Source organism: Chrysemys picta, chromosome 11 (assembly GCF_011386835.1).
Source record: "Chrysemys picta bellii isolate R12L10 chromosome 11, ASM1138683v2, whole genome shotgun sequence".
In the NCBI taxonomy this organism is placed as follows: Eukaryota; Metazoa; Chordata; order Testudines; family Emydidae; genus Chrysemys; species Chrysemys picta.
Genome location: NC_088801.1, coordinates 49,472,916 through 49,491,347, shown reverse-complemented (window position 1 = coordinate 49,491,347; position 18,432 = coordinate 49,472,916). Strand labels below are relative to the sequence as shown.

Genomic DNA, 18,432 nt, shown 5'->3' with positions numbered 1-18,432 from the left:
CTCAGTCATCTCCTGTGATGCAATGTTGAGGGGCAGATGCATAGTCTGGGGAGATTTTCATATGTAGCCTTGAAACATTAAGGCATTCAACAGTAGGTGCACTCAACAGGACTGAAGTTTCAATCTTTCTACATGGGAGATGGGACAGTTAATAATAGTAATATGTTTTTTCCACAGTTGCCCATATTTGGCTTATTTGTTTTTCAAGGGCCCAATCCTCTCCTACATGGAAAAGCAAGGAACTCCCAGAATCATCCCAGGATGTCCACTGATTGTTCCTGCAGGAGCCAGGATTTGCCTTTCCGTGGGACTATGGAAATTTGATTCTTAAGACTAATGGATCCCAGGAATCCAACAGAAAGTCCTCCTGGACTCCTTGGTCCTCTGTGACCTAATGGCAACATGGTTCCAATGGACCCACCACCTGATGCTGGTGGAACAGACCCAGGAAGTGAGTTCAGATGGATTTTTCCCCATAGGATTGGTGGGGATATAATATCAGAGTGGCCATTCCCTTGTCTCTTGCTGCCTCTTCCAGTCACGGGGACAGGGGAAGAGGAAAACAAAGCCACATGGAGCTCACTCTTTCTTCCACCATAAAAACCCATGCACACACAGACCTGCTGGGTTTTCATATTTGTCATCCATTGAGGGGGCTGGATTATCCTCGATTTTAAAATATTGGTTCTTCTTTTTTAGCAACTTGAACCATGCCCTGGATTGCAAATTTGGTGATATGACCAGTGTCCTTCAAAGCTCTGGAAATCATTACAAGGCAAAATCAGTGTGACTTAAAAAAAAAAAAAAAAAAAAAAAAAAAAAAGCTGACTGTACTCATCTATCAAATTAGGTTCTGCGCCTGTTCAGGCTCGGCTTTTCATTCTCTCAGTGGCATTTCCAGGAGCTTGTAATGAGCGGGACTCATGAGCAGTAGAAACGCTTATTTACCTTCTGACGTTGCCAGAGGTGACGGTAGCCAAGTGAAAGAGCAGTAGTATTACAATTCCAGGATAGAATGTTATGAGTACTTTAGGACACGGCCATGACAATTATTAGAATTACTTAACAATGAATAGATACACTATATGGGCAGATTATGACGGTATTGGAAATGACTTCATAGTTAAGGCTGAGTTTTGCACATTGAGTAGGACTCAATTCCCTGTTTCACTCTTGAATTTAGGATCTACATTTTTGGCAAAATAAATCTTTAGCAAACTATTTGAATTTTCTTTGTATCTTTGTAAAATATTTCACTTTTGCAGAGGAAGTGTTTAAAAACTCTCCCTCTCGAAAGTGTGCCCTACTTGCTTCATATTTCTTGGCGTGTTCTCTTGGCTAAATAGCCATTGCCCCTGAAATCTCCAAATTTCACTCATGTGCACGGCGATAACATCTTGATCATAGGCCAATTTTGAAATATTTAAAAATAAACACACCATTCCCCCCCTTTAATCCAGATAACCTCACTGGGTTCCCCATTATTGAATAGCCAATGGAACTGTCATGTTCTCTGTGTTCTTTCCATTTGCTATCAGCCAGCTTCCTTGATTGAACAGCTACACTCCGTATAGTGCCCTTGGGGAACTAGGGATACAGCAGGATTCAGGGGTAGGGCATGAGTTTGAGAAAGTAGGAGGTGGAAAAGCAAGCAGTAGGTGTGGAGAAGGCCATGGGGATGATCAGGTGTCTGAGGGGCAAGCAAAGTGAGTGGTGACTTCATGGAGCACGGATGTGCAGGAGCCCTGAGAGAGAGTTAGGCTTGTGTAAGGAATGAGGTCTTGGGTGAGGGGTGGTCCCTGGCTGTTCAGGAAAACTGGAATGGTGGAGAACACAGAGCCTCTGCATTGAGCCATGGTGAGAGGACACCTATCTTCAACAGCTCAGCTCTCCTCTGTGCCAGGCACTATCTCCAGGGGACTTTACAAAAGAGCAGTAAAAGGCACAAACAAAATTTTACTTTTTTTTTTTTTTTTGTCAAATGAGCTATCTTGTACTGCACTCATGGGCCTATGTGAGCTCCCTGTGGTGACTAATTTAACAAATGAACATTTTAATTATTGTATTTTTCTAAATTAAAACCAGTAGGCTATTACATAAGGTTTCTGACTTCAGTGCTGAAGGCTCAAATCCCATAAGAGTTGGTGTTCTTGTTTTTTTCCAAGTGTTGATTGGATGAATGACTACATATCCTCCAACATTAGTTAACTTTTTTTCTAAATAAATGAATGCAAAGATATGGTATCCAATCCATTTAGTTTGCATAAAATGGGCCAAATGAGAGGGGGGCTGGAAGGTCAGCCATGTAAGGTCTGATATATGAAAGGACAGCTAAATCAGACAAGGGATAATTTTTAAACAGCCAAGTTAAACAAGTCACTTATGAGGCTAACATGACTTCCGCTATGGCTCCCAAGATGCCTTTTTGAGTCCTAGGAGAGATGTAGGTGGGCCAAGTTACCACAGCCATTCTGCTGCATGATGTTTGTCTTGGCCATTTAAATAGTCTAACTTGGCTCTATTTGCAGATATTGCATCTCTATATGGCCAATATTAAGGCATGTTTTGAGCATGATTGCCAGTTCAGGGGGGGAAAGTATAGTGCATACCTACTCCTCATACATTATTGGGCCAGATCCTCAGCTAGTGTAAATCAGTGATTTCAAAGGACCTGAACTGATTTATGCCAGTTGAGAATTTGGCCCATTTTTCTTGTGTGACTAAATTAAAACGTAAGGCCAAATTATCCCTTCTTCCTATATTGGTGCAACTACAAAGAGTAGTACAAGATGCTATCTATATATCTAAGATTGTAGGGGGGGGGAAATAATTATGGTGTATTATAATGTGAAACAGAATGAGTTGATGTAATAAAATACTGTATCCTAATGAATATGCTCATGAGAGGCAAAGTTAAGATTGCTCAAGCAACCAAAACTTTGGTATTTCCTGATTTCTTTGAGTGATTCACTCTTATCTTTATGTACTTTTGATAGGAAGGTATACAACTCAGGTAGGGGCTTGGTGGTGTAGAGAATTAATTCTTTAGCCCTACAGTTATGGGAATATTTTGAAACATGTCAAAAGTGAAGTAAGTTTGTCATTCTCAGTCATATCCTGAATTACTATTTTGCTGCCTAACAAAGCCCACAGTAAAACTAAAATAGAAGACTTTCACAATTTCAGAAAATCATCCACATTTGCAATTTCTCCCTTATGAATGTGGTACTTTTCAATGGATAGCGGTAGCAATACATCGCAATCTGGTCTATTTCAGACAGGAATTCTTGTGGACAAGAGATGACCTATCTGCTGGGGTATTGCCCATTATAATTTAAAGTAATGTCCCTGTGCTCATTGCTTTCATTGTACAAGTTTTTGATTGAGTCAGTGGAGGGTCCAGTCTTAATTTGATTGATTTGGAATTGATGTTTCTGTGATCCGAGTCAAATAGAGTATATAGCAAAAGGTAGGTGCTCTATAAAGTTAAATAAATAACAAACAAACACACAATTGCAAATGTCTTCATTTTTGCTCTGGGTTTGTCTTTCTGACCCATTGCATAATGTAAGAAGTGGTCAGCCATGTAATAGTATTTGGGGACCCTTGACAGCTAGCTGTATGTTCTCTGGAACACCAATTTTTAAGATGCTTTGTTATAATAGCCAATCGCAAATCTGTTGTAAATGCTGCCACATACACCTTCATTATTAATATTATAACTCATTAAAACTAGCTTATACATTATTATAATCCACATATTTAATGTAATGTATGCAATGTTGTTGTAGCCATTTTGGTCCCAGAATATCAGAGAAAGGTGGGTGAGGTAATATCTTTTATTGGACCAACTTCTGCTGGTAAGAGAGATAAGCTTTTCCAATAAGAGATTACCTCAGCCATCTTATCTCTGTTAGCTATAAAGTGCCTGATCTGCAATGGTCACTGCAACATATCATTTGGCTGAAGAAGGAGTTACATTACATACTTCATCAACACAAAGAAAGAAGGCAAGGCAGATGCAGTATTGTACTCAGCCCTGTATTAGTGTTCCTCTTGAAAACTGTTACGTGTCTTTTCTCTCCCTGCAGAGAGAAACTATTTTAGGGATAATAAAGAGCTCCTGACGTCTTTTTAATGAACTGAGCTCTTTAAAAAGTTGTTGGAAGGTTTGTATTAATTAGTTTTTACTACTCTGGGAAAGGCTAACTGTCTGAGTCATAGCAGATCTATTACAGTAGCCCAATTAAACTTTATCAATGGTAGAACTTCAAACACACATACTATTTCAGACATTGTCTGCTTGCATTGAAGTTACTATTATGACACAAAACAAAGACTCTTTCAGGAAAACTCCTCCAAAAGCATCACACTTATCATAGGGTATGAAGCATCATGTACTGGTAATCATTTTGACTATTAGGCATCCCCTTTTTAGGGTGACCAGACAGCAAGTGTGAAAAATCGGGACGGGGTGGGGGGTAATAGGTGCCTATATAAAACAAAGCTCCAAATAGCAGGACTGTCCCTATAAAATCGGGACATCTGGTCACCCTACCCCTTTTTAACAGCTATTTACAAATATATGTCAAGTTAAAGCTCACTATTGGGCTTATTGTGGGTGTTTACCAAGCATTTAAATGTGTTTACAGTGGCTTTTTACTTTGCCACTCAAGATAACTAGAAAATGTATGCGGGTCTCTCTGTACTGTATCTCAGTGGTTCTCAACATTTCCAAACTACTGTTCCCCATTTAGGAGTCTGATTTGTCTTGCATACCCCAAGTTTACTTTACTTTACTTAAAAACTACTTCCTTACAAAATCAGACATAAAAATACAAAAAAGTGTTACAGCACACTAGGGCTGAAAAATTGCCTAATTTCTCATTTTTATCATATATTTATAAAATCGATTGGAATATAAATATTGTACTTACATTTCACAGTGATACTTGAACCTGTTTTTTCACTTGTGAGCCTTGTCTGAAGCTGGAACCCCACCGCCCAGGGCTGAAACATGTAACTTAGCTTCATGTGGCCCCATGGGGCAGAGGCCCTGGGCAATTACCCTGCTTGCCACCCCCCTGCACTTGAGACCCCCACGCCCAAACCTGTCCTGAAACCCCCATGGGGATCACAATTTCCAGATTGAAAAACACTGATATAGAGGATTTGAGTACCCCCCTGCAAGACCTCTTTGTAGCTCTTGGGGTACGCCTACCCCTGGTTTAGAGCCACTGCTCTATCTGACCTTGATGCATCAATTCTTACCTAACATAATCAGAATCTAAGGCAGGCACAGTATGGCAACAACATTGAAGATTGGCATGCAGAGTCAATGGCGCTCTGGAGACAGTTTGTGTTCCAGATAGAAAACTGTAGTTTGGTAACACCTAAGGGAATATTCTCTGGGAAGTTTGCTCCTATTAAGGGAAGTCTGAGTCTGCAGAATGAAAGCTAAATGGTTGACATTAATGAAATGTACTGATGGGAAGGAGGCAACGGTGTCTCCTACCTGTTGTCACTATTAGATGTGGCTATGAATAAAGCATGTTGAGAGGATTTAGACAGGATTATTATGTGAAGTGGGTAATCAAATTTATGGGAGGAGGATATCTGCAACATGATAGTATCTGCAAATTAATGATTTGGATTGACGAAAGGATGCATTCTATAGTAGAGCATATGCTGTCTCAGTGTCTGGTCTCTTTCCCCCCCAGTTCCTCCCCCCCGCCCCAGTATTTCTATATCACAAGAAACACTGTGTCCTCTACTGCTGTGCACGTATCATCTTTCTGCTGCTGAACTGTTCAAATTCTTTGACATTGGTCTCAGCACAACATTCTGCAACAGAGCAGAGCGTTAGATGAAGGAGAAATAAAAAGGGTTATTTTTTCACTGCCATTTATCCTACTAGTCTTTGTGCCCCACAGCTTCTCAGGGAAGGTGCTTTGACAGACAAGTCTGCTGTAATAAGAACCACAGCAGCAATGTGCACTATAGATGCCATGTGAAAGAGACTCCACAATAAAATGCTTTGAGTTCACTTTTATATGTAGTGATTTGGTGCCTTAGGGAGAGAGTGAGTGGTAAACAGGCCACCTTTTTCTGTAGAAATCTATCAAGATAGCTGAACAAAAATAGTTTGAGAATTGCAAAAAGAGAAACAGTTGGATGGTTAGTACTATTTGTGCCTCTAACGTTTTTTTTTTAATGCATTGACCTTGCTAAACGTAATGACATTATTTAGCTCTCCAACTCATAAGATGTGGCTTGAAGAGGTGTAACTTCCTACAGCAAGAACTTTCAGAAGCAGTTACATTTATAGAAGCAGCAAAAAAGTCTCCTATAGAATTCTTATTCCTTTCTAAACAAACCTGTGCATGCTGTCTTACTGCAATTCAGTTAACCAGGAATATTGCATTCAATATTAAATTCCTAAATTTAGCTAATGAGGAGGGGATTGGCATCTGGGATGGAATGGAAAAAATAAGCTGTAGTTCTTTTTAAAAACAAAAAAACAAAAAAATCCCTACGAGAACTTCCTTGTTGTGTCAGAGTGACTTGCTTGGTTATGTGAAGGGCTCCAGTACAAATAATTTTTCTTTTTTTTTTCTGTGTGATCTCTCCTTTCCTCCCTATCCATCCTTCTTCTTTAAAAGGAGTTTAACTTTGCACTTGAAGAAAAGCTGGAATAAATAAGATGGATGGATGGCCATGAGACCACTTTCTTAGCACCAAGAAAAATTCTGCAGAACATTTAACATTGTGTTATGCTTAGCTGATTCCCTTTCTGTTGACGCATAAATAAAATACAATAAGGAAATTACAATATTTTTATAAAAAGAAATAGATTTTACCAGAACAACAGTTGATCCATCAGATGCTGGAAAGATGTTTATTTTCTGTTTGTTTTTTAAAAAACCCAACAGTTAATGTCACAGAATTTGAAAAGTCTATTGAAAGACCTGAAACTAATTGTAAAGGCTCTGCATTCCAGGAATTGTTCAGTATAGTTTCTTATGACTTTTACTATATAATGTTGCATAATTATAATTACATGTGTGTTTTCCCATAAATAGTCACTAATATGAAATAAATTTCATTCTGGAGACTCTGAATGCACCCAGTGTTGATTAGGCTGTTGCCAGATGTTGATTATGCCTATCAAAGATTTTATCCTCTTCTATAATGTATTTTGTGTTGAAGCCAGTCAGTCCTACTCCAGTTCAACTGAAGGTGCTAGTGAGAGCTGTCATTGGTAGTTGCCATCATAATCCATATTGCATAGCAGAAGTTATAACCAGCAGGATGAAGCGTCTGATCTGCCAAGACAGATTCTTGCAAAACTATGCTTATTATCCTTTTTCCATAGTAATTTTCACAGATACAATTACACAATACTCCTCATTACTGAGTAATTCTTAATAATTACATAGGAAACTATCACCCTGGCCCTTAAATCTTGGAAACAAAGATACTAGCAACAGCTATCTGAGAAAATTCACTGTAATAAGTACTTGGGGACAACAGGAAAGAACACAAGTGATTTGAATCTGCTCTTCCACATCCTGATAAAAGTAAATGTTATTCAGAGTGAAGTTGATTACACAGAGAACTATCTTTACCGGTAGCTTTGCCAGAAACCACATAAGCATAAAGTTACATCTAAGTTTTTTGTGGTTTTTGTTTCAATAGTTGTATACTTGTGTTTGAGCACCACCTATAGGGATTTAAGGGAAATATAATAAAGCCTGCGAATAGTATTATAAAATGGGTTCTGGTTACATGAACATCTAGACTACATGTTGTGACTCCTGTTTAGTTGCTGTGCCAAAATGGTTATTTTAAATTGTCTTTTGACTGCCTAAATTGCCCAATTCCCATTATACCGCCTCCCCCAGGAATAAATTGGGCTATGAACAAATTCCACTATTTTAAAATAAAGTGCAATTTTGAAAATAGCATAAAAGCGTCATACACTTCTAGCCTTTGTTGAATAGATCACAGATTATTGGCAGAAAACATAAAAAATTCCACAAGGGAAATTTCCTCTTTAGTGAGTGGAGAGAGAAGGTACATTTTTGTAAATGTGCCTTTACTGATAAAAATACAAAATCCATATTCACCTGCTAGAAACCTTTGCAGACATAGCTGGAAGCTTTATGAATCTAATATGAATTTGATTCAGTCTTTCAAATTCATATTGGATGATGCCCCATATTGAAATTCTGCAATAGCAATGTAATTACTGGCCTTTTCAATGAGCAGGATGAGAAAGCTCAGGTTGTTCAATGTCTGTGAGAAAAAAGTAGCTAATAAAAATAATAAATGCATTCATTCATTTTTATAAGGAATGTGTTCCTACAACAGCTAATAAAAGAATTTCACTCTACTATTTTAAGGAATATCTTGTGCAGTGAAATAGATACTTATGGTATGCAAGTTCATTATTGTTTTAGGTCAAATTGATATCTCAGACAAGCTGTGCAAAATGTTGGCAGCAAAACTTGAAACCATATGAAATGTGATTGGTTTTAAGATAAAAATGGAATCGATTAGGCTTCAGTTCTAATTTATCCAGAATCTGAGAACACTTCATTGAAAGCATAGACAACATTTTTGCTTTATTTGGATGAATTTCTAGACTCCAAGGGTACATCTAGACGGAAAAAACCCCCACGCAGCAAGTCTTAGAATCAGTCAACTGAATCGGGCTTGTGGGGTTCATGCTGCAGGACTAAAAATAGCAGTGTAACATTCACGCTTGGACTGGAGCCCAGCCTTTAAGACCTAGTGAAGGTGTTGCTGCTTCACTGAGGTTTGAATTGTTTTTGTTACCATAGATGGTAACAGTATAAGATAGATGTAGTGGCTTCTTTTTCTTCACAGGTGTCATTGTGTTTAGTTGAACCTAGTAATGTAACTTTCCAAAAGCAAATATTATAAAGGTGAAAATTACAGGGTTGAAGGGGTAGGAGGAGAATCTGGCTTGTAGCTACACTTACAGCAACCTCAGGACTTCTCTAAATTAGGCTGGCTGGTAATGGCTCAATAGGTCATTCTTCCAGCCAGGGATCATTGCTGCACAGCAAGGCACCAGCTACACCCCAGTTACACCAGCTCTACATCACTTGGGGATTCCCCTATGCCAGGGAATCTTCATCAGCAAGTTAAGCCAGCTTTCTGCCTGTTCTGCACTGCTGGAGCAATGTAAAGGAGGTGGAGTAGGATACAAGGATGCTGCCTATTTGTTAGTGATGCCAGGCTGGAGGAAGGATTTTTCTTTTTCTTTAGACCTTGATAAAAAATCAGCTAGTAGTAAGTAGTCTGCCTGTACCTGAAAAATATATTACTTATTGTGCAGGCCATGTTTCTCTGCCTTTTAGGCCTCGAGATCACCCCCAACAAGGCAGCAGCTTCTCAGTATGTCTGAAAAGTTTCTCTCTCTATCTGTATTATACAAATTCCATCTTTAAACAAAAAGTATAATTTAACTTGCAGTATGGGGTCCCTGCCTATTTGGACTAAGCATAAACTAAGCATAAACACAGCAGAGATGACTTATGACTGTAGCACTGGCTGTCTAATTTGATTTTCTATTTCTTAGTGGGAAAATATTATTGGCCAGATTTTTTCAGATAGATTAATGGCGCAGCCACCTCTGTGTCACTGTCTACTCCCTTCCGGATCATGTGTTCATTGTCTGCTGTTTGGCCGCACATACGTCTAGTTAATAACATCTGTTCCAAAACCCAATATTAATAGCAGTGAGTTTATATTACTTTGACTGTTTGGGGATGTTCTTTGTTTTTCAATTGGAATTGCATTGTAGAATTTTCAGATTTTGTAACTTTTGTGGTCTTCTTTAGTTTGGTCTTCTTTTGTGGAAATTACCTTTTTCTTCAGAAATTGTTCAATGAAGCAATAGATTTGCCCGTGGCTAATGTTGAGGGTGTTTTTGCCTAGCAATATATTTATATTACACCGTGATAAGAAAACTGTTCTGAAGATGACCAAAGTGATCAGGTTGCTCAGTACAGGGGTAAGTCTGCTTACAAGAAGTGGAAAAATTAAACAAGATTCTTGACACACTGGGGAGCCTGGGAGTCCTGCTGTCTTCCTCTGAACATAAGGACCAGCTCATTTAGCCCTTGCATAAAAGACCAGTAACCTTGAAAGCTGGGAAATCCACCAGGTATTGCAAACATGTTTTGTCAGAGCTTTGTAAACATTATGTTGCATAGGATTACAGCAGTATTATCATGTCCAACATTGTAATTCAATGATCAGTCATGTTCTTTCTGAAAACTCATTTCCTTCACTACGGATGCTCACCCAGGATAAAGCTAATTTTCTTTAATTAAGCATCTTCTAAGTCTTCCAGTGCATTCTTCTGGTCTGCATCTGGTTACATAACCCTCCAAGGAGCAGATACTGTGTCTGTCTTCATGTCTTATACAATACTGAGCCTGATGTTAGTGCTTAGCAAATATTTACTGTTAACACTGATTGTTTTCATGTAACCCATGCAGTGAAATTTGAAAAGCCACTAATGATATTAAAGAACTGCTATATGACTGTTCTTTACTTCTTTGCTGGGCCAGTGAGATGGGAGTGAGGTAACTGTTGTTGATTGTTATTGAATAAAAATGTTTTCCTCGTGGTAACCTCAGAATCTCATCTCAGCCAGCAGGTGCAGAGCATTATCTTCCTGCTTCTTGGGTCTTCAGCTAAAGTTCGTAATGGGGCAGCTGCAGATTCTCCTGCCATGGGAGAAACTTCAAGTCACTTGAAGCCATTGTTGCCACAAGCATATTCTAGAACCCCTGGCATAGTCTAGACCCACACATAGGGGATGTGTGGAGTGTATTTGGCTGGAGCAGAGTGTACTTCAGTAGTTTTCACCAAAAAAGTTAAGGAGCCAGGATTCTGTAGGTGGAAAAGTGGCTTGGAGCCTGCCACAGCTGAGGATAAAACCCTCATAAAATGTAAAAAGTCTTGTACCCTGCGCAAGTGGCCACTGCAGTCCTTACTGCAAAATTGACACACCCCAATATAAAATGCTTCTACACATTATCTGCCTTCTGGGGCGCCATACCAGAAGAGCCAGGGTTTTCCTGCTGATTGAATGCATTTTTATTATACAGTACTCTAAAGCTAAAGGAAAGCTTTAATTTCAACAGCAGACTTTTGCCGCACTTTGTGTTCGCATAAAAAATCAAAAATTACAGTGGCTCATTTCCAAAACATAAGTGGGTATAGCTGGATTGACAGGCACTTGATTTTCCAGAAAAAATGAAAATGCTCATGTTTAATAAAACTGGAAATCTCTTATATTTTTGTGATCCTTGTAACCAGTGAACCAATTTCTTCTATTGTTCCCTGATTACTTAGTAAGTTAACTTGTCAAGAACTAAGTATTGATTTGATGACCATTTGACTGAAATCCTTTTGATTCTCTCAAATTATACATGTTAAAGAAAATGATGGAAAGGGAATTAGGCTGCCCATTAGCTAACCACTGAGATCTTTAACCAAAAACGTATCTGAAACTGGAAATATGGAAATGAGATACATCAAAGAAGACTAAGACTAAGCCTTTTCTGTACCTTTTTTTTTTTTTTTAAGGCTTGCTACTCAATGGGCTTACCATGTCCCACCCTCTCCTTTTCACAAGACACCTACATTCTCTCTTAAATGATACAACAAAGAAAGGCGATTTGTCAAAGTGGGTCATACTGTGTATTGGGCGTGCAGTTTCTCAGAAGTATATAAAATATCAATACGGTAGCATATAATTGTATGTGCAGTATCTGACCATTGTACATGGCTTTTACTTTACACTAAAATTCATTTATATGATTAAAAAAAACAGATCTTTCAGGCACAGATGACTCTGTTTTCAGAACAGGTAGGAAACATTCTTCTTTCCTGTAATAAAATGTTTTTTCCCTAGTCATTTGATTTAAATAAAAATGAGCTAATAAAACAGTTGCTAGGTTCTATATAGGTGAGTGAGAATAGGCCATTCCCTTTCCTCAAGAGCTCCCAGCCTTCGATTTGACAAGATGCGACAGGTAGTTAAACAAAAAGGAGAGATGGGGGCAGGGGGCAAGGTAACAATAGAGGAGGGTATGTTCACATAAGGAAGTAGTCTGTGATCATAGCATTCAAAAGGTCTAACTAGTGCTAGATGGTAATGATTTGTAGCCATCATGGCACTGGTAGATATGAATAGTTACTTTTGAACCTTAGCAACATTCTAAACAAAGCTTTGGGGGGGTATTCATTATGCAAACACTAATATATTGGTTTTAGATTTGCTTTAGGCACAGTTGTACATTATCTATTTCAGTTTAAATAAAACATTAAAAGAAGGCAGTGTATGTGTTTTTGCCATATATTTAAAATGTCAGCTAATACAAACAAATGCAGCAACATAAGAATGGCCATACTGGGTCAGACCAATGGTCCCTCTAGCCCAGTATCCTGTCTTCCAACAGTGGCGAGTGCCAGAAGCTTCAGAGGGAAAGAACAGAATAGGGCAATTTTGACTGGTCCATCCCTTGCAATTCAGTCCCTGTTTCTAGCAGTTGCGGCCCAGATCATGAGGTTGCATCCCTGACCATCTTGGCTAATAGCGATTGATGGACCTATCCTCCATGAATTTATCTAATTCCTTTTTTTACAACCCAGTTTTACTTTTGGCTTTCACAACATCCCCTGGTAATGAGTTCCACAGATTGACTGTGCATTGTGTGAAGTAGTACACCTCTACCCCGATATAACATGACCCGATATAACACGAATTCGGATATAACACGGTAAAGCAGCACTCCAGGGGGGCGGGGCTGCGTGCTCCGGCAGATCAAAGCAAGTTCGATATAACACGGTTTCATCTATAATGCGGTAAGATTTTTTGGCTCCCGAGGACAGCGTTATATCTGGGTAGAGGTGTACATTCTTTTATTTTAAACCTACTGCCTATTAATTTCACTGGGTGACCCCTAGCTCTTGTGTTATGTGAAGGGGTAATTAACACTTCACTATTCATTTTCAAAATACCATTCATGGTTTTCTAGACTTCTACCGTATTGTTCCTTAGTCATCTCTTTTCTAAGCTGAACAATCTCAGTCTTTCTTTTAAATCTCTCCTCATATGGAAGCTGTTTCATATCCCTGATAATTTTTGTTGCCCTTCTCTCTGTGCCTTTCTCACTTCTAATATCTGTTTTTGAGATGGGTAACCAGAGCTGCATGCAGTGTTTATGGGGTGTGGGTGTATCATGGATTTCTATAGTGGCATTATGATAGTTTGTTTCATTATCTTTTTCCTAATGGTTCCTAACATTCTGTTAGTGTTCAGTGGCAGTCAAAAAAGCTAACTGAATATTTTTAGAAAACTATCCACAATGACCCTAAGATCTCCTCCTTGAGTAGTAACAGCTAATTTAGACCCCATCATATAATATATATATTGTTGGAATTATTTTTTCCAATGTGCATTACACTGCACTTATTAACATTGAAGTTCATCTGCCATTTTATTGCCCAGATTTGTGAGATTCCCTTTGTAACTCTTTCTAATCAGCTTTGGACCTAACTATTTTGAGTAATTTTGTATGATCTGCAGATTTTTCCACCACCCTGTTCACCCCCTTTTCCAGATCATTTATAAATATGTTGAACGGTATAGCTCCCAGGACATATCCTTGGGAGACTCCACTTTATATCTCTCTCCATTGTAAAATCTGATTACTTATTCCTACCCTCTGTTTCCTATCTTTTAACCAATTACTGATCCATGAGAGGACCTTCCTTCTTTACCCATGACTGCTTACTTTGTTTAGGAGACTTTGGTGAAGGACCTTGTCAAAGGTAATCTAAAAAGTGCAAGTACGCTACATAGACTGGATCACTCTTGTCCACACTTGTTGACTCCCTCAAAAACTTCTAATAGATTGATGAGGTATGATTTCCCTTTACAAAAGCTGTGTTGACTTAACCCCAACATATAGTTATTATCCAAAATTCTGTTGTTTACTATAGTTTCAATCAATTTGCTGGGAACTGAAGTTCAACTTACCGGCCTGTAATTGCCAGGATCTGCCTCTTGAGAATTTTTAAAAAATCAGTGTTACATTAGTTACCCTCCAATCATCTGGTAGAGAGGCAGATTTAAGCAGTGGATTACATACGACAGTTAGTAGTTCTGCAATTCCATATTTGAGTTTCTGGTCCTAGTGACTTATTACTGTTTAATGTATCAACTTGTTCTAAAACCTCCTCTACTGACATCTCAATGCAGGCCAGTTCCTCAGATTTGTCACATAAAAAGAACGGTTCAGGTGTGAGGATCTCCCCTACATCCTTTGCAATGGAGACCCATACAAAGAATTCATTTAGCTTCTCCACACCAGCCTTGTCTCCTTTAATTGCTCCTTTTGCACCTCTATCAAACAGTGTCCCCAGTGACTGTTCAGCAGACTTCCTGCTTCTGATGTACTTAAGAGAAATTGCTGTTAGTTTTTGTGTCTTGAGGTAGTTGCTCTTCAAAGTCTTTCTTGGCCTTCCTTATTATACTTGACTTGCCAGAGTTTTGCTCCTTTCTATTGTTCTCCCAAAGATTTGACTTTCAATTTTTAAAGGATGTCTTTTTGCCTCTGTGGCATTATCTGATTAAAATATGACCATGAAAATCATTGTTGCTACCAATCTCATACAAAGTGTGATGCATGGACAGAAAGGGTTAAGCATCCTGCAGGATAAATGATCCAAATTCAACCTTAGAGACATGTTAGAAAAGTATGTAAATGGTAATTAGGGCCATTCCATGTTAGATAGTCCGAAACCTTCATGTGAAAACCTGTATTGTTAGAGAATTATAGATACTAATTGTATGTGTTACTTGTATCTTGTTAGATGTTAGCTACATAAACAGACAGTTCTTGTCTATAAATATAGCTATTGATTCAGAGATCAAAAGGGAATATTAACATTTAGATGCATCTTGGGTGAAATAATGTCATTGTCTATATGTCTCTGTAAAGTTTATGATAAACTGCCTAATGGGTAAATTGCCTTATGTTAACCTGTGTAGCTAATTACTGGTGATGCTTAGGAAATAGGTCTATTTCAAAGTCTCCATGATTGCCTATTCGCCTAAGGACTCTAACCTATCAAGAGAAGGCCAGGAACTGTATAAAAATCCCTTGGGTCCTGATTCTTTTTATCTCAGATCTGCTTGATGCTTCATGAATGGGAAGCTTAACCCATAAGGCTGAGATCTCCAGTCCTGATTTGGATCACCCTGAATATGAATATTGGACTATAACATATGGTCGTTTTTTTTAAAAAAACTCTTTGAAACTACAAAGCTCACCATCTCTACTATGAATCTGATCTCAGAAGTGTATTCATGTCTGTATGTATGCTGATATTTTAACCAATACACTCTCTCTCTTTTCTTTTTTAACAAATTTTAGTTTAGTTAATAAGAATTGGCTGTATGTGTGTATTTGGGTAAGATCTGAAATATTCCTTAACCTGAGAGGTAATGTGTCCCATCCTTTGGGATTGGTAGAACTTTCTTATATGATGAATAAGATTTTCAGTAATTCTCATCATATTTGACTTGGGTGTCTGGGTGGAGGCCTAAGGCTGGGTTGCTTTAAGGGAACTGTGTTGACTTCTGGGTAACCAATAAGGTATTATAGAAGCTGCTTTGTGTTGGTTTGGTAAATCTAAGTATTGGAATATCCACCAGCTTTGGGGATTGTCTGCCCCATTCTTTGCAGTTCACCCTAATTGAGTGACCTCAGTGCAGCTCCCCTGGGACTCTGGTCACAGCCTCTAACTGCCTCTTTCACACTGACGTTTAGCCAAGGAGGCGTTTTTTGGGCCTCTCGCTTTTTTTTTTAAATATGGGGTCTACATTTAGTTTTAGCCTCTATTACGTTTTTAACTAGTTTCCATGCTGCATGCAGGCATTTCATTCTAGTGAGCCTTTCTTTTAATTTCTGTTTAACTAGCTTCCTTGTTTTTGTGGCAGTCCCCTTTTTGAAGTTAAATGCTACTGTGAGCATCTTCCCCCCATCCCTTTTTAAAAAAAGAACAAAAAAAACCTTTGAGATCACAACCCTCTATGCATATATCATGGACTTCAGCTCACCACTCTCTACCTAGAGAAAAGAGATGGTCTTTGCCCTTTATATTAGCAGATGTAAAATCATCAGCAGCTTGTAGCATAAATAAACTGTTCTCAATATGAGATGAAGTTTCTGGGTAATTATATAGCATTTCTTTTACAATCAGCTGGGATATTTCACAGAGTGCCAGAACAGAACAGCACCAGACACATGAAATGTTTTGCTGCTGTGCTTCAGAGAGAGAATTTCACAAAAAGATTATTAATTCAGACTCTGGCTTTGTCTCAGCATTTTACACTGTGTTTTTATGGTAACTCTTGCTTTAAAGTCTGTCAAGCTTATCTACAGAAGCAGCTCCTCTCTCATAAGCACCACAGCTAGGGTGTGCCTGCCCTGAGTGAGATTACACTATAGAGAGGGAATTGGGGAGGGAAAGAGCAAAAAAGAATTTAGAAGAGAAAAGAGCCTTTTCCAACAACTGTTTTCTCTAGAGGGTTGGAGGTGGAGAGAGGCTCAGGTCCCCCCAAGAACTGAGTTCTTGGATTTGTTTCCTCCCTCCCACGTCTGAATGTTTTAATCCACTCAGGCAGATGAAGCCTGTCCAGCAGACTGAGGATATAAGGGAAGCACTGAGGAGTAAAGGAAGTGGGCCAGATCCACAGCTGGTGGAAGCTGGCAGAGCTCCACTGGAATCGACCAACATATAGCAGTTAAGGATCTGAATCACTGTTTTCTTTAGGGGAGTTGGTCCTCTGCTTCCTAAACTCTCTTGTTTAGGAAAAATTTCTTTTTTTTTTTTTCCCCTTCAACTGCTCTCTGTGGTCTGGCCTGCTAGCTTAGCTTGAGAGAGCCCAAGAGGAGCAGACCAGTTGGCTTCAGCCGGAACCCCACCTGTCTCCTGCACTTTCCTCCCTGTCACGGTGAGATGGATCCCCGGGTTATGTCCATATCTTTCAATTGTTACTCTGCATATTCTCTCTCTCTCTCTCACACACACACACACACACACACACACACACACACACACACACACACACACACAGTTTGATTTCCTGTTCTTCTCAGGAATGTTTTGTTTCAGTTCATGTTATCTGTAAAATAAATAACCCCCCAGATGACTGACAATAACCCCGGAATGCAGTTCTCCAACCCTGACCGTGCAATGAGCCCAACTGTCTTCAGTGTTACACAGTCACTCAGGTTACAGACTGATTGCTGATGGGAGGGGGGAAATGTCACCTTTGCACACTGTGAGTAAATTGCAATTACCTTCTGCTGCACAGGGATTATATTTACTTAATAAACAGTTATGACTTAATAGATTCACTTTTTATATTAGCAAAGCCAAGGTAGTTTTGCTCATATGGCAAGCATTACTGATTATTAATAGCGTGCATTGTTTCAGGCTAAGGGAAACAATGTTTCACTAGGTCATAGATTCCAAGGCCAGAAGAGACCACTGTGAATGTCTGGTTTATGGGTTCTCAAACTGGGGGTCAGGACCCCTCAGGGGTCGCAAGGTTATTACATGAGGGGATCGCGAGCTGTCAACCTCCACCCCAACCCCGCTTTGCCTTCAGCATTTATAATGGTGTTAAATATATTAAAAAGTGTGTTTAATTTATGAGGGGGGGTCGCACTCAGAGGCTTGCTGTGTGAAAGGAGGCACCAGTAAAAAAGTTTGAGACCCACTGGTCTAGTCTGACTTCCTGTATAACACAGGCCATAGAACTTCCCTGAAGGTCACCGCTTCATTTACCCGACCATAATGTCAGCATATAATTGACTTTGCTGGAACATATCTCATGCCCTTTTGAGCTATTCCGAATGTAATGGGGTTTCAAAATCTAATTGAGAAATTTTGGTTTGCATTGTTGTTTTGCTAAAACAATTTGCAGAGTATGTGAAGGCTTAAGTACATCTTAAAAAATACATGCTAAATATACTCATGCAGAGATTACTGGTTATATGGTATCACTTGGCCCCATCAGCAATAATTCTCCAAGGTTGTTCCGTGAAGTTAAGGGCTTTTTGTATAAACAATGGAGTGGAAGCATGTGCTGTGAAGTGAAAAGCTTATGATCAGTGATGAGTTATGTTTTAATAAGTCTTTCTTTATTAAGTAAATAAAATGTCAAAAGCAAGGAAGATTTTAGGCTGTATTAAGGAAAAAAGAGGGATAAAACTGAACGAAAATGTCATTATGTAAATCAGTGATACACCCTCGCCATGAATACAGTGCCCAGTTTGATCACATCCTCTCAGAAAGGATATAATAAAA

The 18,432-nt window shown here is 38.9% G+C and overlaps 1 protein-coding gene across 2 annotated transcripts in view; it reads left to right on the top strand.

Annotated features, from left to right (window-relative positions):
• The window catches only part of TFPI (tissue factor pathway inhibitor), a 251,892-nt gene that overhangs the window by 125,587 nt on the left and 107,873 nt on the right, over window positions 1-18,432 (top strand). The window contains exon 1 of one of the 2 annotated variants that reach the window (XM_065561976.1): window positions 17,355-17,401. The exons of the other annotated variant lie outside the window; for it this stretch is intronic. Within the exon in view, the coding sequence (XP_065418048.1) occupies window positions 17,370-17,401 (32 nt within the window). The 5' untranslated portion in view covers window positions 17,355-17,369. Of the gene's footprint in view, window positions 1-17,354; window positions 17,402-18,432 lie in introns of those variants that run through there. 2 annotated transcript variants of the gene reach the window in all.